This window comes from Aethalodelphis obliquidens, unplaced genomic scaffold, assembly GCF_003676395.1.
Source record: "Aethalodelphis obliquidens isolate GAN/ISIS:26980383/991018 unplaced genomic scaffold, ASM367639v1 scaffold35, whole genome shotgun sequence".
NCBI classification, from domain to species: domain Eukaryota; kingdom Metazoa; phylum Chordata; class Mammalia; order Artiodactyla; family Delphinidae; genus Aethalodelphis; species Aethalodelphis obliquidens.
Window position 1 is genome coordinate 4,948,648 of NW_020837979.1, and position 17,119 is coordinate 4,965,766.

At 48.7% G+C, this 17,119-nt stretch overlaps 1 protein-coding gene across 28 annotated transcripts in view; it reads right to left on the bottom strand.

The window, feature by feature from the left end:
• The window catches only part of MAP4K4 (mitogen-activated protein kinase kinase kinase kinase 4), a 174,747-nt gene that overhangs the window by 36,822 nt on the left and 120,806 nt on the right, over positions 1-17,119 (bottom strand). For 27 of the 28 annotated variants that reach the window (XM_027128756.1, XM_027128766.1, XM_027128768.1 and 24 more), the window contains 4 exons: positions 16,076-16,154; positions 12,542-12,717; positions 11,243-11,315; positions 9,549-9,759 (listed from right to left, as the gene is read on the bottom strand). In XM_027128756.1, the coding sequence (XP_026984557.1) occupies positions 9,549-9,759; positions 11,243-11,315; positions 12,542-12,717; positions 16,076-16,154 (539 nt within the window). The remainder of the gene's footprint in view (positions 1-9,548; positions 9,760-11,242; positions 11,316-12,541; positions 12,718-16,075; positions 16,155-17,119) is intronic. The other variant, XM_027128781.1, reaches the window with a different exon arrangement.

Here is a 17,119-nt window from a genome sequence, read left to right on the forward strand (position 1 = left end):
AAGGTGCCACTTAGCCCCCTGGGATCACAAAACAAAAAGCAAAGCCGTGGCTTCACTTGCTTTCTCCTCTCCTGTTATCTACAGAATCTTGAAAAATTCTTTAGTTCAAAAAAAGCAGAGCCGACGCCTTGGCTGTTATCAGCAAGGACTCTTCCAGAAAGAGCCAGACAAGGAGAAAAACTGCAGTGAGAGTCCTGGAAGCTGCCACGCTGCCCTGGAAGCAGGGCTGTACTCTGGCCGCCACACAGCCATTAAGTCCAGATGCGGCCAAGTGTCCACCTCACACCAGCCTCGAGGTTCAAATTTCTGTCTCCAGAGAAGACAACGGGAGATCGCAAAGGAAGAGCGGAGGGAGGGAGTGAAGCAGCGCGGGAGCTGGCTTCCCACACGCTGGCCCCTCACCAGCAACTCCAGCTGCCTCGGCCCACCGAGCGCAGGGCTGACCCTGGTCCAGCCCACGCCCAGGAGCCTTCTCAGCTCACCCCCTGCCTCGCACCCCTGAGCTGTGGTCACCCGGAGTCCCGGGGAGTGACGGGGCCCTGTGCACATCCTCTGGCGCCTCAGTGAAAGCACTCGTCCTCACACCAGGCAGGAAGCCCCAACGTGGTGAAATGTGCAGAATCCATTTCGGGGGGTTATTTCCAACTACACTGAGGGCAGGGCTCCCAGGCCTGTGGGAAACCTTGACTTCATCTAACTAAATGCTACTAAGAATTTTTAACTTTCAATTTCAAATGCCCTTACAGGTAGCCTTTTCCATTTTCACTTGTGTTTAAAAATTTTTAATCAAAGTACTAGACTTAACCATCCTCAAGCCATAAGATATACATCTCTGTTAACGCCCTTTCTTTTATTTATTAACATTTGCTATGTTGCCGCCCCATGATCACTTATATCTAAAATGCCATGGTGCCGTTTTGATTGTTGTTAACTAGTGACTACCTGGAGAATAAAAATCTGAGGCCAATTTTTAAAATTTTAAAAGAATAAAATTTATATTTAAAAGAGTAAATAAATCTATGTTATTTTGTCCAAAATACATACATACATACACGCATAAATAGTAAAAAAATTGCCTTATTCTTGTTTGTTTGCCTGTTTTTTCATGGGCCCATCATAGCATCATCTGTAAAGTCTACACCATAAGACTCCTTTCCATATGGTCAAATGGGTCAGGTATTCTTTCTTTCTTCTAGAGATGAACCCTCTCACAGCCCTTTCTCTTCTCCTGGGCCAACCTAAACAGGCTGCTCTCCAGGCATCCCATCCTTCTGCCCACCTGCTTCCTAGGAACACTTCTGGACCCTCTCCTGTACAGGATCCCCTGTCAACTTCTCTCTTATTTGCTGGAACACATCCTCTAGTAGTTTCCTGAGGAAGCGTGAAGACAAGTAGAGGACTTGAAAGACTCTGTAGGTCACAAAAGCTCTGCTCCCATGCTGTGCATATACTTCTGGCCGGGGGCACTAACTTCCCTTCAGAGCTGCAAAAGCACTGGTGTGTCACCTCCTACTTTCTGATGTTGCTCTGGAGAATCCGAGCCCATGTGGATCCTTGACACTTAGTAGCAGCCACACCCACACCCCTCTATGTGCTCCCCTGACAGCAGCTTTTACCATCCTCTTTTCATCCTTGAGTTTCTAAGCTTTCAAGATGATGTATGTGCCTCTGAACGGCGTCTTTTCTCATTCGCTGGGCTGGGTACTCAGTAAGTCTTTCAATTCAGAAATTATTTCTTAGTTCTGGAAACTTGTCTTGAATTCCTGCTGCATGTTCTCCCTCTGGTGTTCACTTCCTGGACCATTTGTTAACTGGGAGTCAAACCACCTGGACTGATTCTGTTTTTCTTCTGTTCTAGTCCCCCTAAACTCATCTTCTCTCCCCACTTTCTGGGAGTTTGCATTTATTAAAAATTTTTAAAAACTTTTTTCTGAATAGTCTTGTTTCATGATTTTTATATCTTCTCTCTGTAAGGATATTAAGATTTCTGGGCATGTGTACATGTATGTGTGTGAGATATTTTCTCTGTTCCCTACATTGTCTCTATTTCCTTCACGCTCCTTTTGCTGTGTGTCTTGGAACCTTTCAGTTAAAGATTTTTCTGCGTCCTCAATCTCGGGCCATCTACTGACATGCAAGGCAGTGAAAAGCAAGCTGTCAAGCGGTGGCTGTGAAGCTTCCAAGTCAGGTGACTGTGAGGCAGCGTGACCTCTTCCCCTGGGCGGGTGAGTCTCTGAAGAGAGGGATCTGTGCAGTACTGAGTCCTCAGGTGAGGAGAGGGAGCAGTGGATGGGGGGCGCCTGGAACGCCGTGGCACCAGAGGACGGGCTCCAGGCGAGGCGGGCGCGCTTGCCGTCATGCTCATCAGCACTTAGCTCTTCACGGATGCCCTTGTCTCAGCCTCCCTCCACGGCCTCAGCTGTGCCCGAATCTCCACGGCTCGCCTGTTCCAGGTGGCAGGTGTCAGCTGAGAAGGGGGAGCAGAGCAGCCTGCTGCAGGGGATGAGGGCCCACTGCTCACATATACCTGCTTCTGGCCCCCTCGCCTCCTCCCATGTTGGACTCTCTTCCAGCACTGGCAGCATCAACCTTCCCATGGTCTACGCTCTACCACAGACTCACGTACACAACTGGGCTTCCATTCTTGTTCTCCTTGTTTAGGACATCTTCAGTCCTTCGCAGTCATTGCACTGGGATTTCTCAAAGAAAGTGCGGTAAACATCAAGTTGTTTCTGTTCAACTCTTTACCAAAGTCGATATAATAAAGTTACTATGTAACTACTTAATTAAAATAATTTAAAATTATTATACTAAGTTTAATTCAAAACACACGTCTAAAATAACAGTAAGCAAACACCTTACAAACAGGGACAGGCTACAACTAATGATCTCAGTTGTCAAGTGAAAGCCTCTGAAAGGCTTTTTCTTCTTTGGCCCTGTGGAAGTCTCATACTCTTGGTTACCACCATCAACACACAAACAAAGACCACAAGCTCCTTAAAAGTAGGGAGCGTGTTTCGCTCATCTCCACCCCGCTCCCTGTAAATATCCAGGATGCCGTGATTTTCTAACATTTAGCATCTAGAATAAGCCTAAAGAATCCATCCATATCTCCAGGTCCAACCAAATCCTAAAGCCATCGTTTCAGGATCACCTAGTAAGCTGCACAGCGGGCTTGAATCGTCACTGTTAACCTGCATAGAGCCTCACACTTGACACAACACACGCTTTGGGCCTCAGGATGTTCTACCAGGCCCTTTACGGCGGCTCTGGAACTCAAATCAGAGACCTCAAGCCCAAGAATGGCTGTAAGTGCACAGAACAAGTCCTTTCTTTCCAGAGACACAACAAGGACACAAATGCTGCTTCACCCATTTGAGAAATAGTCATGAAGCACATGGGTACACGAAGGGGAATCAGACGCAGCCCCTCTCCTCCAAGTCTTACAGGTAAGGTAAGCCACACACTTTTAAAAAACCCACAAGACCACGTGGAACGTGGTAAATTTCCCTGGACTCGCCCACTCAGCAGGTCCTGGTCGGGAGACTGATGGCCAAGGCCAAGAACGATGTAGCTACCGAGTCCTCTTCCACATTATGCTGTAATATTTGAAGCTGTAAATTGGACCAAGAGCAGAAATGTAAACTCCAACCATACAAACCACTACAGTCAGAACAGGCCCTTAACTGGGGTGTGTGTGTATGTGTGTGTGTTCGGGGGTAATTAAAGATTAAAGAAAGCCCTTAGTAAATGCCTTAATAGATTACTGATGTGAAAAGCTGGCCTCTTGCAACAGAACTTCAAAAGAAAATGGTCAAAAATGAAACATATATATCACCAGCCATCAGCTAAGCAACATCAATCCACACTAGATTAACCTCCCGCCTGTGATTTCAAGCAACAAAACCCAGGAGACGCTAACGAACGTGCCTGCTCAGGTTAACCCCATTATGAGCAGCAAATATAAATCCTTCGAGGCATTTTCAAACTGTCATTCTTATTGTTTTAAACCATTCTTTCTTTAAAAACAAAATCAAACAAACTGAAAAACGGCATGATGCTGTAAAGTGATTTCCAAATCGCTCAAGTTATAGCGATTTCCTTATTACTTCAATTTTTCCAAGCATGCCTGAGTAAACATGTACTTTTCCAACTATGCTTTAATTACATTTAAGTTCTCTTTCTAGATTGGTATTTAAAAGCAATGCTTTCATCTCACAATTCGAACTTTTCTAAATAGGTCATGCTGATAATAGTGGGGTCCATTTACAGACACTCCACCGGACTTACGGGCTTTAACAGAAACTAAACTTTAATGAACCAATCTATTCTTCAGGTTCGACTATTTCCAAGAGCTTTGGAGGTCATGTGGCTGCACGTGTACCAGCAACCCCTGAGTTTGTTAAGTGCAAGTTCTGATGAACTTTAGTAGAGAAACTACTAACTACTTTGTTTCTCCCCAAAGACAACTCTTCCCCATCTTTAGGCAACAAATAACATTTGCTGAATTAAAATAACGCTGACAAAATTTAACTAGGAAAAAACCACTAGACTGGGATGCCAAAAGAACATTTAAGAGCTGAGGACTTCTGAGAGGCGAGACAGTGGTCCTCTGGCAAAAGCAAGGCCCCCGTGCGCAGCACGGCTGGAGCTGAGGGTGGAAGGCGCATCCTGTGCTCACACGCACTCGCCGTCAGACACGAGTGAGGCGCCCAGCAGGGGCCTCTGTGTGGGCAGAGGGGTGAGGACACGCTGGGGGGAAGCGGGTCCCCGCACTGTCCTTCTGAGATCTCACAGCCAAGAGACAACCACAGGTGCCTGCCACGGCTCGCTCCGTTTTTTCTTAGAACGCTCCAGGCTTTCCTAGTGTTACAGTTTAGCTTCAAGACGAATCCCACTTCACGCAAATGTTCTTTTCTCTCTCTCTTTTTCTTAATAGGCATCGCTCTTTTTTTAAAAAAAAAAGGCATCGCACCTCCGCTGGGCCAGATGGGCTCATTTTACAGGTGAAAGCTCTCCTGCAAGTGCGGAGACCAGAAGACAGCCACGTGCGGCAAAGAAAAAAGGAAGCAAGTGAGGCCTTCCGGGTCAGGGCTCAAACACGGCTCCCCCCACAGAGGTGCTGACTTCCCCTGACTGAGCCCGAAGGTTTGTGTTCAGCATCCACAGCAGCCCCCAGGGCCTCCATTAAGCCCATCCACGTAAAACGCCCGACATTTGTCCACGGCCAACACAAACAGGCTCCTCACAAGCAAGGAGGGTAGGCTGGGAAGTCGGGAGAGCTCCGCGCCATTAGCCCAGGGCAGGAGCAGCATCGCCTTCAGGGCTGCTCCGCCCTCCTCGCTCCGCCCTCCTCGCTCCGCCCTCCTCGCTCCGCCCTCCTCGCTCCGCCCTCCTCGCTCCGCCCTCCTCGCTCCGCCCTCCTCGCTATCCTGACCGGCGCGCGCGCGCGCACACGACCACCCACACCTCCGCTGTGTTGAGCTGAGCTTGGTGCACGTCTAAAGTGCAAAGCCTGGGGTGTCAGACAAAATTTTTTCTCTTGCTTTACTTTGTTTTTAATTTCTTCCACTTTCACCCACCTCTCTAAAACTGGGGTCACTATGGGATCTGCAGAAACAAGAGAGACGAATGTAAGCATGTGTCCTCTTGGTGGAAGAAAAGCAGAGGGAGGAGGTGCTGGTCGCACACCCACACGCGCGCCCCTCTCTGCGGGAAGCTGAGACCCAGAGCACAGGGACGACGGCATCTCCGGGGCTGAAAACTCGGGCAGATCATAAAGAGAAGGGATTATTGTTTTAAGTACCTGCAGAAAAATTCCGACAGTGGGGAGTCTGAACATCCTACCAGCAGTTCAAGAACAGAAAGGGAGACGCAAGCAGCAGAAAAGGGGACTCGGCCCTCTAAGTGAAGTCCTTGGCCGGGTTCCAAGTCTGCAGAACCCAGTCATCTTCACAAACGGGTGAGATGGGGAACATACAGGGAAGTGCAGTTCTCCCTTTTTACGTCTTTTAAGAAAAGGATAAGTTCTAACCTCAAATGAAAATCTTTTGTCTCTTATCTCTAATAAAAAGATTATGCAGTTTTTTTAATGTGCTGTTGTTATAATAGTATCATAGGTTTGCTAAAAACAAATCTTCCCTAAAAAATGTTCTTTCTTTTTTTTGAATCAAGTAGCACACCAAACCACAGACAAATGTATCTTGCTTTTACTAATAATCTGACAGTCTCCACAAGGTCAAAACTGAAAAATTATGAATTAGGACATAAGTGACTTCGATATGTAACAGGTTCAAAAACATATCCAAAGTACAGCAGCTAACAAAGTCACCTTAACTTAGATCACTAATGCGGTTTTCTCCAGGACGTCTTGTATAATATTTCTATTAAATTTAGACGAGGAATGAGCAGATGTGATCCATGTGTGGATGTCACAGGAAATGGGAGGAGTTGGTAGCAGGTACCAAGGCAAGAGTCAATGAAAAGAAAGAGCACAAAACCATTAGGATAAAATGACAGTATGATGAAATAATCTTCACTTCTGCTCAAAAAAAAAAAAGAACAGAAAAAAGAAAAGACTGGGAGAAAAAGCTGGCCAGGGTGGGGAAAAAAAAATTAGCTAGAGGCAAAGCTCTACCAAAGTGATCCAAAGATGTGATGATGCATCTACCTATAAAAGGTAATAGAGTAATATTAAAACTTTTCAATAGAGGGAGATCATTATCACACGGGGCAATGAATCTGGGTAACAAACTTCGAGTAAGCTGAGAAAACACTGAGCACCCAGAAGAGAAGGACAAGTGTCAGGGGCAGGAGAGGAGGGGACGAAGCCACCAGTGTGAACTCAGCCGCGTGAGCTCAGCACGCTCCCACTTTCCTCCTGGGACCATCCAAAAGCAACAAGAAAACTCAGAAACATCATTTTCAGCAAAACTGGCAGACAGACTTGAAAATATCTACGAGGACTTCCAAGATCTCCAGTTCACACAGGAGCCAAGGAAGAGAAAGCAAGAGAAACAAAGCAGAGAGATCCCGGCAGCAGCAACTCTTGACGGGCACCAAGCAAGAGCAGAGGATGCAGGTACCACATGGACTTCTTACAGACGACGGGCAGACCGCTCCCCCTACCTGCGGCGAGGTTCTGAGACAGTAGGGGCTGCGGAGAAGCCCTTAGCCCCCATACACCGGATCTGATGGCTCTTTCAGAGAAAGGAACATCTCCACTGTTTCCCTACAGCCTCAACTTTGGGACCATTTTTTTGCCAGTCGCTGATAGAAAGTGATCACCTTTCAGTTTTAAGCATCATTTATCTTTTGAGTGAAGATGACCATCTTTATCTACTTTGTTAATAATAACGAAAGGAATCCCTATTCCTCATACCTTTAACGCCAGTAAAGGGCTACAAATCATTTATGGCGCAAATATTCCCAAACCACTTCCTGGGGCCTTAATTACCAGGCTGACAAAAAGGCGCTGGATCACCAAGAACCCACATCAGTGGATTCTGTTCCTGCAAACGCCACCGTTCCAGGACCCTGCTCCATCTGCCCTGATTAAGAGGTTTAAAGAGGTGACTGCGCGTTTGAACTTTCACTGAGAAGCTGAAATTACAGGCTAACTGAAGCCAGTAAACTGCCACGTTCTCACTTAGCTGACAACCCCGATTCTCTAGCCTCTATTTAGCTGACAGAACAAATCGCTTTAAAACCTCTCCTTTCCTTGAGCCATCGCTGGCCTAACCCCGTAATCCTCACTCCCTATCATGTCCAGGGCCTGGATGACGGACACCTATCTCACTGTCACTAGGCCTGAAAGCAGTTTCCAGGGCCTGTGTCAGAAAGGGGCTCCAGCTGACCCAGTCCTTGATCCTTCAAGGTCTACACCACCAAACTCCCCCGCATCCCTGAGCTGAAGTACAGCCCAGGATTAGAAAGGACAGTGGAGGACACTCTACAGAGGCCACTGGAAACGGCCACAGCCTCAACGCTCGAGCACTCTTGTGTACTGAGCACACACGGTCCACGTACAGCCCGAAAAACCTCGGAACCACTCAAGGTTTCTGTTATGTTCAAAGAGCACTGAGTCTTAAAATATTAGAAGAGAGTTTGCAAACAAACTGCAGAAAGTTACATAAATAGCAATGCTGCCCCTCCCACAGAGCAAGGTTGTGCCCTGTGTTTTCTTCCAAAGCGCTGGCCGAATACTTCCAGTCTCCGTAGTTAGACAGACACTGGTTTTCTAAACCAGGGCAGACTGAAGTTTCAGAATTCAGACCATAAACACACAAAACGAAGCAAAGATTCTCCCCACAAAATGTACCCTTAAGTAACTTGGGAAAAAGCATGTGTTGTCGTTTAAATTAAACGCCACTGTACAGTATCAACACATGGCTTTACTGTTGTTTGGGGTTCTTTTTCTGGTATGAAGGATAAAGGTGAAACAATAAGATGTATGAATTAAGCGGAAACAAACTACTATGAATGGGAAATCTGAAGCTGTGATATATATAGTAAAAGGCAACCAGGAAACGAAAAAAGACTCTTTTGAGCCCCAGGTGAAATGTAGGGAAATAATGTCTTCGTGAATTAAAAACGGAAAAGCTGTGGGTAACCATATTACCAACGTTGATAGTATTAATGAATTAAACGAGCAGGTGGGGGACTTCCCTGGTGGCGCAGTGGTTTAGAATCCACCTGCCAATGCAGGGGACACAGGTTCAAGCCCTGGTCCAGGAAGATGCCACGTGCTGCGGAGCAGCTAAGCCCGTGCGCCACAACTACTGAGCCTGCGCTCTAGAGCCCGTGAGCCACAACTACTGAGCCCACGTGCCTAGAGCCCGTGCTCCGCGACAAGAGAAGCCACCGCAATGAGAAGCCCGCGCACCGCAACAAAGAGCAACCCCCGCTCGCCGCAACTAGAGAAAGCCCTCACGGCCACGAAGACCCAACGCAGCCAAAAACAAACAAAAACAACAAGCAGGTGGTACAAGATGTGTCCCCCGCCCCAACAAGTAACTAATGCCAGCACTATGGCTAGATTACAGAATAGCATTTGCATCATGCCCAATATAATTCTCTTCTTCAACCCTTACTCTTAAATGTACCTAAAGTTAAGGAATTTGTAGAAAAGTGTTTTTCCTGTGTACGTATGTTTTCAGAAAAATATGTACACCCCAAGTGGGACCCAGAGGCCAAGGGTGGGATGGAAATGAGGTCAAGGCCGAGCTGGCCAACTCAGACTGTAGCGTACACGGCCTCCACGAAGCCGGGGCGACGCCACCTCTGGGCCCTGCGTCCCACACAAATAGGATGAGTAACTGGGGGCAGGTCCCTGACGTTTACAAAAGAGGGGAAAACAGGTCTTGGGCCTCCAGGAGCGCAAGGTCCCGCCGGTGCGCGAGCACACCTTCCCTTCAGAGGGGACCTCACTGGCCAGGCCGGGGAGAGGCACGACCTGCCTCACGAGGCCACGGAGAATGGTCCTTTGGGCATCTGGCCACGCCTGTGAACAAAGACCGGGACGCCGGCTCTGGCCCGCGCGCCCCCACCTCTTCCAGCCGTCGCCGCTGCTCCTTCTGCTGCTCGATCCGCTTCTGTCTCTCCGCCAGCAGCTGCCTCTTGTATTCCTCCTGCTCCCTGAGCTGCTGCTCCTGCAGGAGCTGCTGCCGCCTCAGGGCCTCGGAGCGCTCCTTGTTCTCCTGCTGCAGCCTCAGGAAGTCCCGGCGCAGCGTGGACTCGCCAGGCACGTTGACGATGGAGCTGCAGGAGGAAGCGGGGCTCTAAGGGGCGCGGGCCACTCCACGCCCACGCCCCGCCTCTCCCGAGCTCCCCCCAGCCCAGGACCCAACAAACTAACAAACCCACGGGGGTAACAGCCTTCGACTCAGTAGCATCACCCCTTCTTTCACCCCTTCTTTCACCGTCTCATAAATATCTTAAAACTCTGTCCTGGACGTTTGACAGGACATCTCCACGTGGGGCTCTCCCATCAACTCAAATTGCAATGAAGAGCTGAAACCACCTCCTGCCACACGTCGTTAGACCCTCTGTGACCGCCCTGCTTCCCACCAGAAACAGCAGCATCACGTCCCGGGACTGCCCAGGCGGTAATACCAGAGCAATCTCCAGCACTGGCCGTCCCCTCGCCTTCTCCACGCGGCCCAGCATGCCTTGTCAGCTCTCCCCTCCCACTCTCTCTACTTGCAAGGCCGGCGGCTGAGCCCAGGTGGGTCCCAAGGATGAGCCACCACACAGAAAAATTAGCGTCACTCCTAGGTGGTCTCCCGGCTGAGAGTCACTTCTCCGCTTTCAAAACTCCCAGAACAAATGGCAAATCAATCTTCCTAAACTGCTTCTTTCGTTATATCGCGTCCCTAACCCAACACAATTATATTGCTCCTGCAATCAGTTCAAATTACTCTAAAAATCTTAGTCTCTGATGGATTCAAATCTTTTACGTAACTATGGAGTTTTTTTCAATAAATTCTCTTCTCTCTTGATATGCTCTCTTCAAACTCCCATTCTCTGCACACAGGTCCCCACAGGTCTCTCGAACCACCGTCCCTACCCTCCTTTTGTCTAGCTGGTCAGCTACGTGTAGCTGCAGCTTGAACACCAGGCTGGCAAGACCATTATCAAAGACTTTAAATCCTCTCTTCCCTGAATGAGTCGCTGTGAGGTTCATGCTACCACATCTTCAAGCTTCTGCTTCACTGTACCTCGGGGAGCCAGAGATGACCAAAACGGCTACAAAGTGGATCAGGACAGAATATCACTCCCAATAGAGGCAATGAAATGCCGACGACCACACCGGTGGGAAGAACAAAACCAACCAACCAACCAACAAGTCTTGGGAAAGACTCCAGTGTTTTCAAAGGGGGCCCTGCTAGCCCACGAGCAGGAAACTGTGTGTGTGCAGGCCTGCTTCATACGCTACAAGACGTCTTCCATCCACACCTGCTGGAGCAAGAAACGCCAGTGGCGAGCTCCCCTTCCCCAGGACCAGACACAACCTGCATGTTTCCAATTGACCGGGGGAAGAGGAAGCAATGCAGTCTCGGTAAAGAACCACGGGGTCAGGGGCTCCAGAGGCCGAGAATGTTTATAGGAGTCTTTGAAAGAACAGAAGAATGCAAGATACTAAGGCACTTTCAGAGTAACTGCCGACTCCTTCCCGCTGCCCGGGCATCTCCCGCAGCCCCGGCACCCCCGAGGAGCAGGGTCGCGAGCGCCCCGCCTCTACCTGGGCTCCCCCTCCTGCTCCGGCGCCTCCTCCTCCTCCTCCTCACTCCCGCTGTACTCGTACTCGGTTTCATCTGTAAAGAAAAGGACAAGATAAACGAGTCAGTTCACAAAGCATGACACCGCGTGTACAGGTGAGCGTCTCCGAGGGCATCACCGCCAATGAAAACCGTATATTCTTTGAGAAAATAGTAAAGTGTGTGGAGAACGTGGGGGTAGTAGGGGCGTGACACCAATTCCCACCGTGAACGGTGCTCGTGCCCTGGGCCGGCCGTACTTCCCACAGAAGAGCAGATTCTCTTGTATTCCAGACAGTACCCTGTGGGATGCACGGCTATGCGGGGACAGGGCTGTGAGAGGGGCCCCAGAGCCCTTGACACATAAGAAAAGTGGTCCCGGAGCATCAGCAAATTCACAAAGTCCACTCTGATGCCAAAACTCGAAAGAAAGAGATGAACTGCCCAAACCAAGGCAATAAGGAATGTGTCTGGTTACTTTCAGCACTCGGGGATTGCCCTGAACTTGCTCTTTGTTAGTTTCTTCTTTGGCCTTGAACTTGGAGTGTCAAAAAAAAAATTCAGCAACGGGTTGCCTGTTACCCAGCGTCGTTCTGTAAAGTTCCTGTTAAGAATTCACAGAACAGGAAGGTCAATGGGAGCCAGGGGCCCCAGAGAAGAAGGTTTAGAGAAGACGGTGGTGAAGCCTGGCCTGCGCGTTGCTGGGCAGGAGGCACCGTTGAATCCAGGCAGGTGGACACAGAACACGTCAGGATAGGAAACCCAGACACGGGGGACCAAATGGAACCTTACGTAATCAGCAAAGCGAATGTTCATGTTGTGCAGTGAAGACAGAAAAGCAGTCAGGCCAACGGGGCCAGGCCTCACCACACCACCCCCATAAAGTGCAGGAAACCCTGGGGCTCCCGAGCAGGAGAGGAACGGGACAGCACATGGACGGTGACGTTCCCCGCTGACGCTCGGAGCCCCGCCTGACGCAGACAGAACACAAGGTCCACGATGAAGTTAAAAAGCACAGCCACGAGGAGCAGGACGGCATCGAGTGCTGACTGGCCACAGTGCCCACTACCCAGTGTCAGCCTGGCAATGCACTGCACAGCGCCGGTCCCCTGTGCCGGAGCCAAGCTGCCCCTCGGCCCGTCCCCGGGCGCAGAGCAGAGACACACCACTCAAGCCCCGGCCAGGTGGCACGAACGCGGGTGGGAAAGGAATAATAACCTACTCTGGTTGGCAAAAACCTAAACAACTGTTTTTTAAGATGAAAATAAAAACAGGTTTAATACCTTTCTCTCCTCTCTTCTTCCTGGTCCGGTCTATATGGTCCTTAAGCTGGATTCTAACCTGCCTTTCATTCGGCTGGTCCCTGATAAAAGGATGTTTCAGAAGCTGCTCTGTGGAGGGCCGCTGCATGTAATTCTTCACCAGGCACCCTTCTATAAAACTAAAAAATTTCTTTGACCTAGAAGAGGAAGTAAAAAAGATCATCAAATTTCTACCACAAAGAGCAAAGCTCCAAACTACCAGTACCTTACAAGCTTGCAAACAGAGCAGGGCTCCAGAATTCACCGTGAACAACGCTGCAAAGGCACAGGGATAAAACAAGGAACAAAGCAGGGACCACGGGGCCCGGAGCGTCACTTCAACACGGTTCAGGAGTCGCACCGCACACGGGGGGCCTCGGAGGCAGCTGGAGTTACTGCTGCTTTCTGACCGTGTCGTCACGGGGTAGTGGAGGCCAGGGAGTAAAGGGAGGTCTTTGCTAACGTAAAGATGGCAGAGGAGAGACGGCGGGATCCTCTAAGACAAGGACAGACACAGAGTGAGAAAGGGAGCCGAGTAAGTGACTCGGGGCTTGATCCTATCACTGCGACGTTGCCATCAGTTTCAGGCTGGTTTACGTATCAGTTCTCTACGCTTAACGTTCAGAGGCAGAAATAATAGTGCTGAGGTGGGGGGGGGCAATGACCCCGCAGTTAACGTTTACCCCACCAGCCACTTTATTTTTGCCTGTTTCTCCATTTCTGGCTCACAGTGACCCCCTCCCTAGCCTTGGCTGACGTACTCTTACCCACCCTGTCCTTCGAGACTCAGCTCAGACACCCTCCCGCCGGTAAGCCTTTCCCGGCAACACTGCACCCCGCCCTCCCCAGGTCAGGAGCCTTTCCTTTGGGGTTGTCTGCATGTAACACACTGCACGCTTCACATTTATGTTTCTGTCTCTCCTCCTGGTTTAAAACGGTACAGGTCAGGACTGGTTCCTAACTTCTCCATTTGTCAGCAACGCCCAACTCTGAGCATGTAGACTACAATAGGTATGTAATAAATTTTTGTTGAATGAATGAGTTATTCAGTCTTTAAAAATGTGGTTGAGAAAAAATTAGTTCAGTCCTTTCCAGTTATTTCACTGCTTTTAAGAATCATTTGTATTGTCTTCTGTTTCTACTCAAACTTACTATTTTTGTTCAATTCAACAAATATTTATGTGTCAACGACGTACATTTGTTTATGCTAGGCTCTGTAAGAGATACACATAGGAAATAATGTATGTACACACAATAGCGGATGTATACTCAAACTGCGAGGACGAGAAAAGAACTACTGCCGACAGTGGAGTGGGTCAGACATCAAGAAAAGGAGGATTTCTGACGTTCCAAAGATGGGAGAGAAAAGCCACTGTTCCAGAGGAACAGAAACCACATGAACAAGGTAGAGGAGTACTACAGGGAACAGTGGATTGTTTTCTGACACTAGTATGAAAAGTGGAAAAGGGTAAAAGAGATAGGCCAGGGTCAGCTCAGAGAAGGGCCCTCAAGTTGTGACTTTATTCTATGGTTAAGGAAGAATGCAGAAGATTCGACACAGCAGGGATGGAATGCTCTTAGCACACAGATTCCCAAACCCCACTGCCCACAAAGATCATTTTGGGAGTTTATTAAAAATACAAATGCCTGGGTCACTCCTCAAACTTAAGAAACTAGAAACTTTGAGGTTGGAGCCCTAAGTTAAAAAATTCCAAAGGGATTCTCATGTGCCGTGTACAGATTAACATCTGAGAATCGATGATCTGCAATGTATTCTTCAAAGTCGATGACCAGGTTCTGCTGAAAGAGAGTTCACTAATCATCTTTTAAAGGCCGCTTCTCCAAAAACAGTCGTGGAAATTTACATCTGGTGGACAGGAAGACAGCAACCGTAAAGGAAGAAGGACTTCCTGTCTGTAACCCTCTCCCCCCTAGAACACCTGGGTGAAATGAGGCAGTGACATGAACCGCTGAGAATGCATCCGATCAAGCTCAGGTAGAGGAAGTTTGGTGGGAGAGCACAGGCAGAATCCACTGTCATCTACATCCGTCTCCTTATCTCACTGCACTATATACACACAGTGGTTAATGCAAACCTGCAAGTCATGGACAGAGTGGGGGCCAACTGACAAAACTGTGAAACACCCCGAAAGTGAAGCATCAACTCGCTTTAATAAAACCTGACAGAGAAAAAGAAAGGGGAAAGTGAGCATCGTTCAGTTCAGCAGGCGCCGGAGGAAGCGGCACCCAGCCCCGCAGCTTACTCCCTGGTGACATCTACTGGCCACCCATGGACGCCCCCGGTTATCATGTAGTAACACAGGAGACCAACCGGGGCTAAATCGTTGCACCCGTCCCGCCTTAAAGAGCCTCGCCAAGAACTGGTTAAGTGGAACAAGACGGCCTCAGTTCCCCAGAGCTGAATGTGGTGAAAGACGGGATAAAGGAGGAAACCCCGCCAGCAGACAAAGGTGGGGAAAGCATGGGGAGGGCAGGGAGAAGCAGGAAAGAAACGAGTGGCGTGGTACATGTGCATGTCCACACCCGCGATGGGAGAGAGGCTCCACGACGCCCTGACAGCCGGAAGACCGAGGCCAGGAGAGAAGGAGGCTGAAATGGAGATCTCTGGCCTATTTCAGAATCAGAATCAAGAACCTAAGAGGAGACAACACCACCTGGAAAACTCATGAGAACAGTTTCAGAAAGGAAAAAAAAAACCCACAGTAGGTAAGACAAACAGCAGAGCCCAGGAAACAGGAACGGCAAAGGAGGGAGGGCCCGAGTGCATGAGAGCCTGAGTGCAGACGGGAATCGACAGGAAAGGACTCAAAGGAACCCTTGGGAGGAAACAAGTGGGCAGAATGCTCAAGTGAGAAAACAAAGCACTGCCCTTTCCCTCCGAGATTTTAAAACTACACCAAACCAGCTTCACCCCACACAGCTGCACTTAACACTTTCCTGCACGGAGGTCGTCACCGTCTCCCTCCCTGGCATCAATTCTGTTCAGCAGATGCGCAAGGAGGGAGAAAGAAGGGGGTGGCCCAGGGAGAGGACCCCTCCTCCAACGCAGGCTGCTGGGACGACAGGGGCCCATCTGACTTCAAAGTTCTGCAATAACTACAGTAAACCACTCCATGAATTTTAAGATATTACTTCAACTGAGGAACTACAAGTCAACACAGCTTTGCTTCTTAATGTAAAGATGCTTAGAAACATATTACACTGACAGGTATGTTTAAGTATTAAAATGGAACCTTTTTCTTTAACGTGTTCTTGTTTCCTAGGGTGGCTTGTCACTATTGTATCATTCAAGCACAACTGATCAGGAAAAAGAAACATTAAAAAATAAAGTGATACAACACTTTTTAACTGGTGTTCTGGGGCACTCACTGGCTCTTGTGTTCTTTTGGACTCAGAATGGCCAGAATTTTGCCTTGAAGTCAAACTAGAAAAAGGAACGATTTTTTTTTTTAAAAAAAGGAAAAGAACAGCAACAACAAAGCACACACAGCTTACCATTTTTTGGACTTCAGCCGGGGAGGAGGGTTTCTGGGGATGAGAAACAGTGCTCTCATGGGATGCATGTCACAGAGAGCTGGGGAGAGGAGAGGGCGTGTCAGTACGTACTCAGGTTACTCATTCTTGATCTCTAGGGGCACGCGCTCTGCCCATCGTCTGATCGGCATGCTTTACGTCAGGCAGTCTGCACATCTAGTTATACAGCTGAGGGCGTACCCTGAATACCCCACTTAAACACAGCAAAATACGAGGAGGGAAAGCGCAACGAGAAGAACATACAATTTCAAACAGACATTGGAAAGTTTTCATAAATCAAAGCTAAATATTGATTCAACGTCCTAAAGGAGTTAACAGCTTAAGTTGCTACACCATCTATCAGAGGACAATGAGATAACTTTATTTTCCCAGGGTTGTTGTGAGGATTAAATTAGACTCGGTCGTAAAGGCCTTCACACAACACCTGGAACACAGATGCCGTTAAGCCCTCCAGGAACGCTCGCTGCTGGTTGTTAGAGCGAGTGTGCCTACGGAAGAGCAAAAACGGGGGCCAGATGGGACTGTTTAATTCTGTGCAATGACTGCCTGTTCTCCGATCACTTGCCCAACAAAGGCGTGTTAGGTGCATGTGTACACACGAGTATGTCACATCAGGTATTTCCGAGTGTTTATTCACCTTCACGAGGCTCTTACAAGGCAGCTGGGAAATGGGGGCCAAAGAAAAGGAGGGTACTACTGTTCCTGCCGTGAAAGAGAACCAAGACAAAGGGCCAGGCAGTCCTTCCCCGTCTCGGTTAAGGGAGCACGTGGTGATCAAGACGGACGGCCGCTTCTGCAGTGCCAACTAATCCTTAGCTGTGGGCAGTCTTTTATCATTCATTCAACAAATATTTATTCAGCAGCAACTATGTATCAGGAAGTTATACATTCTTTGTATACACTTTTTTTTAAAGGGGGACTGGCAGAAAATGCTGTTTTCCCCTTTGCTCTCTGAAACTCTACCCTGTTCCTGATTAAAAATCAATTTCATGAAGTTGTCATTGA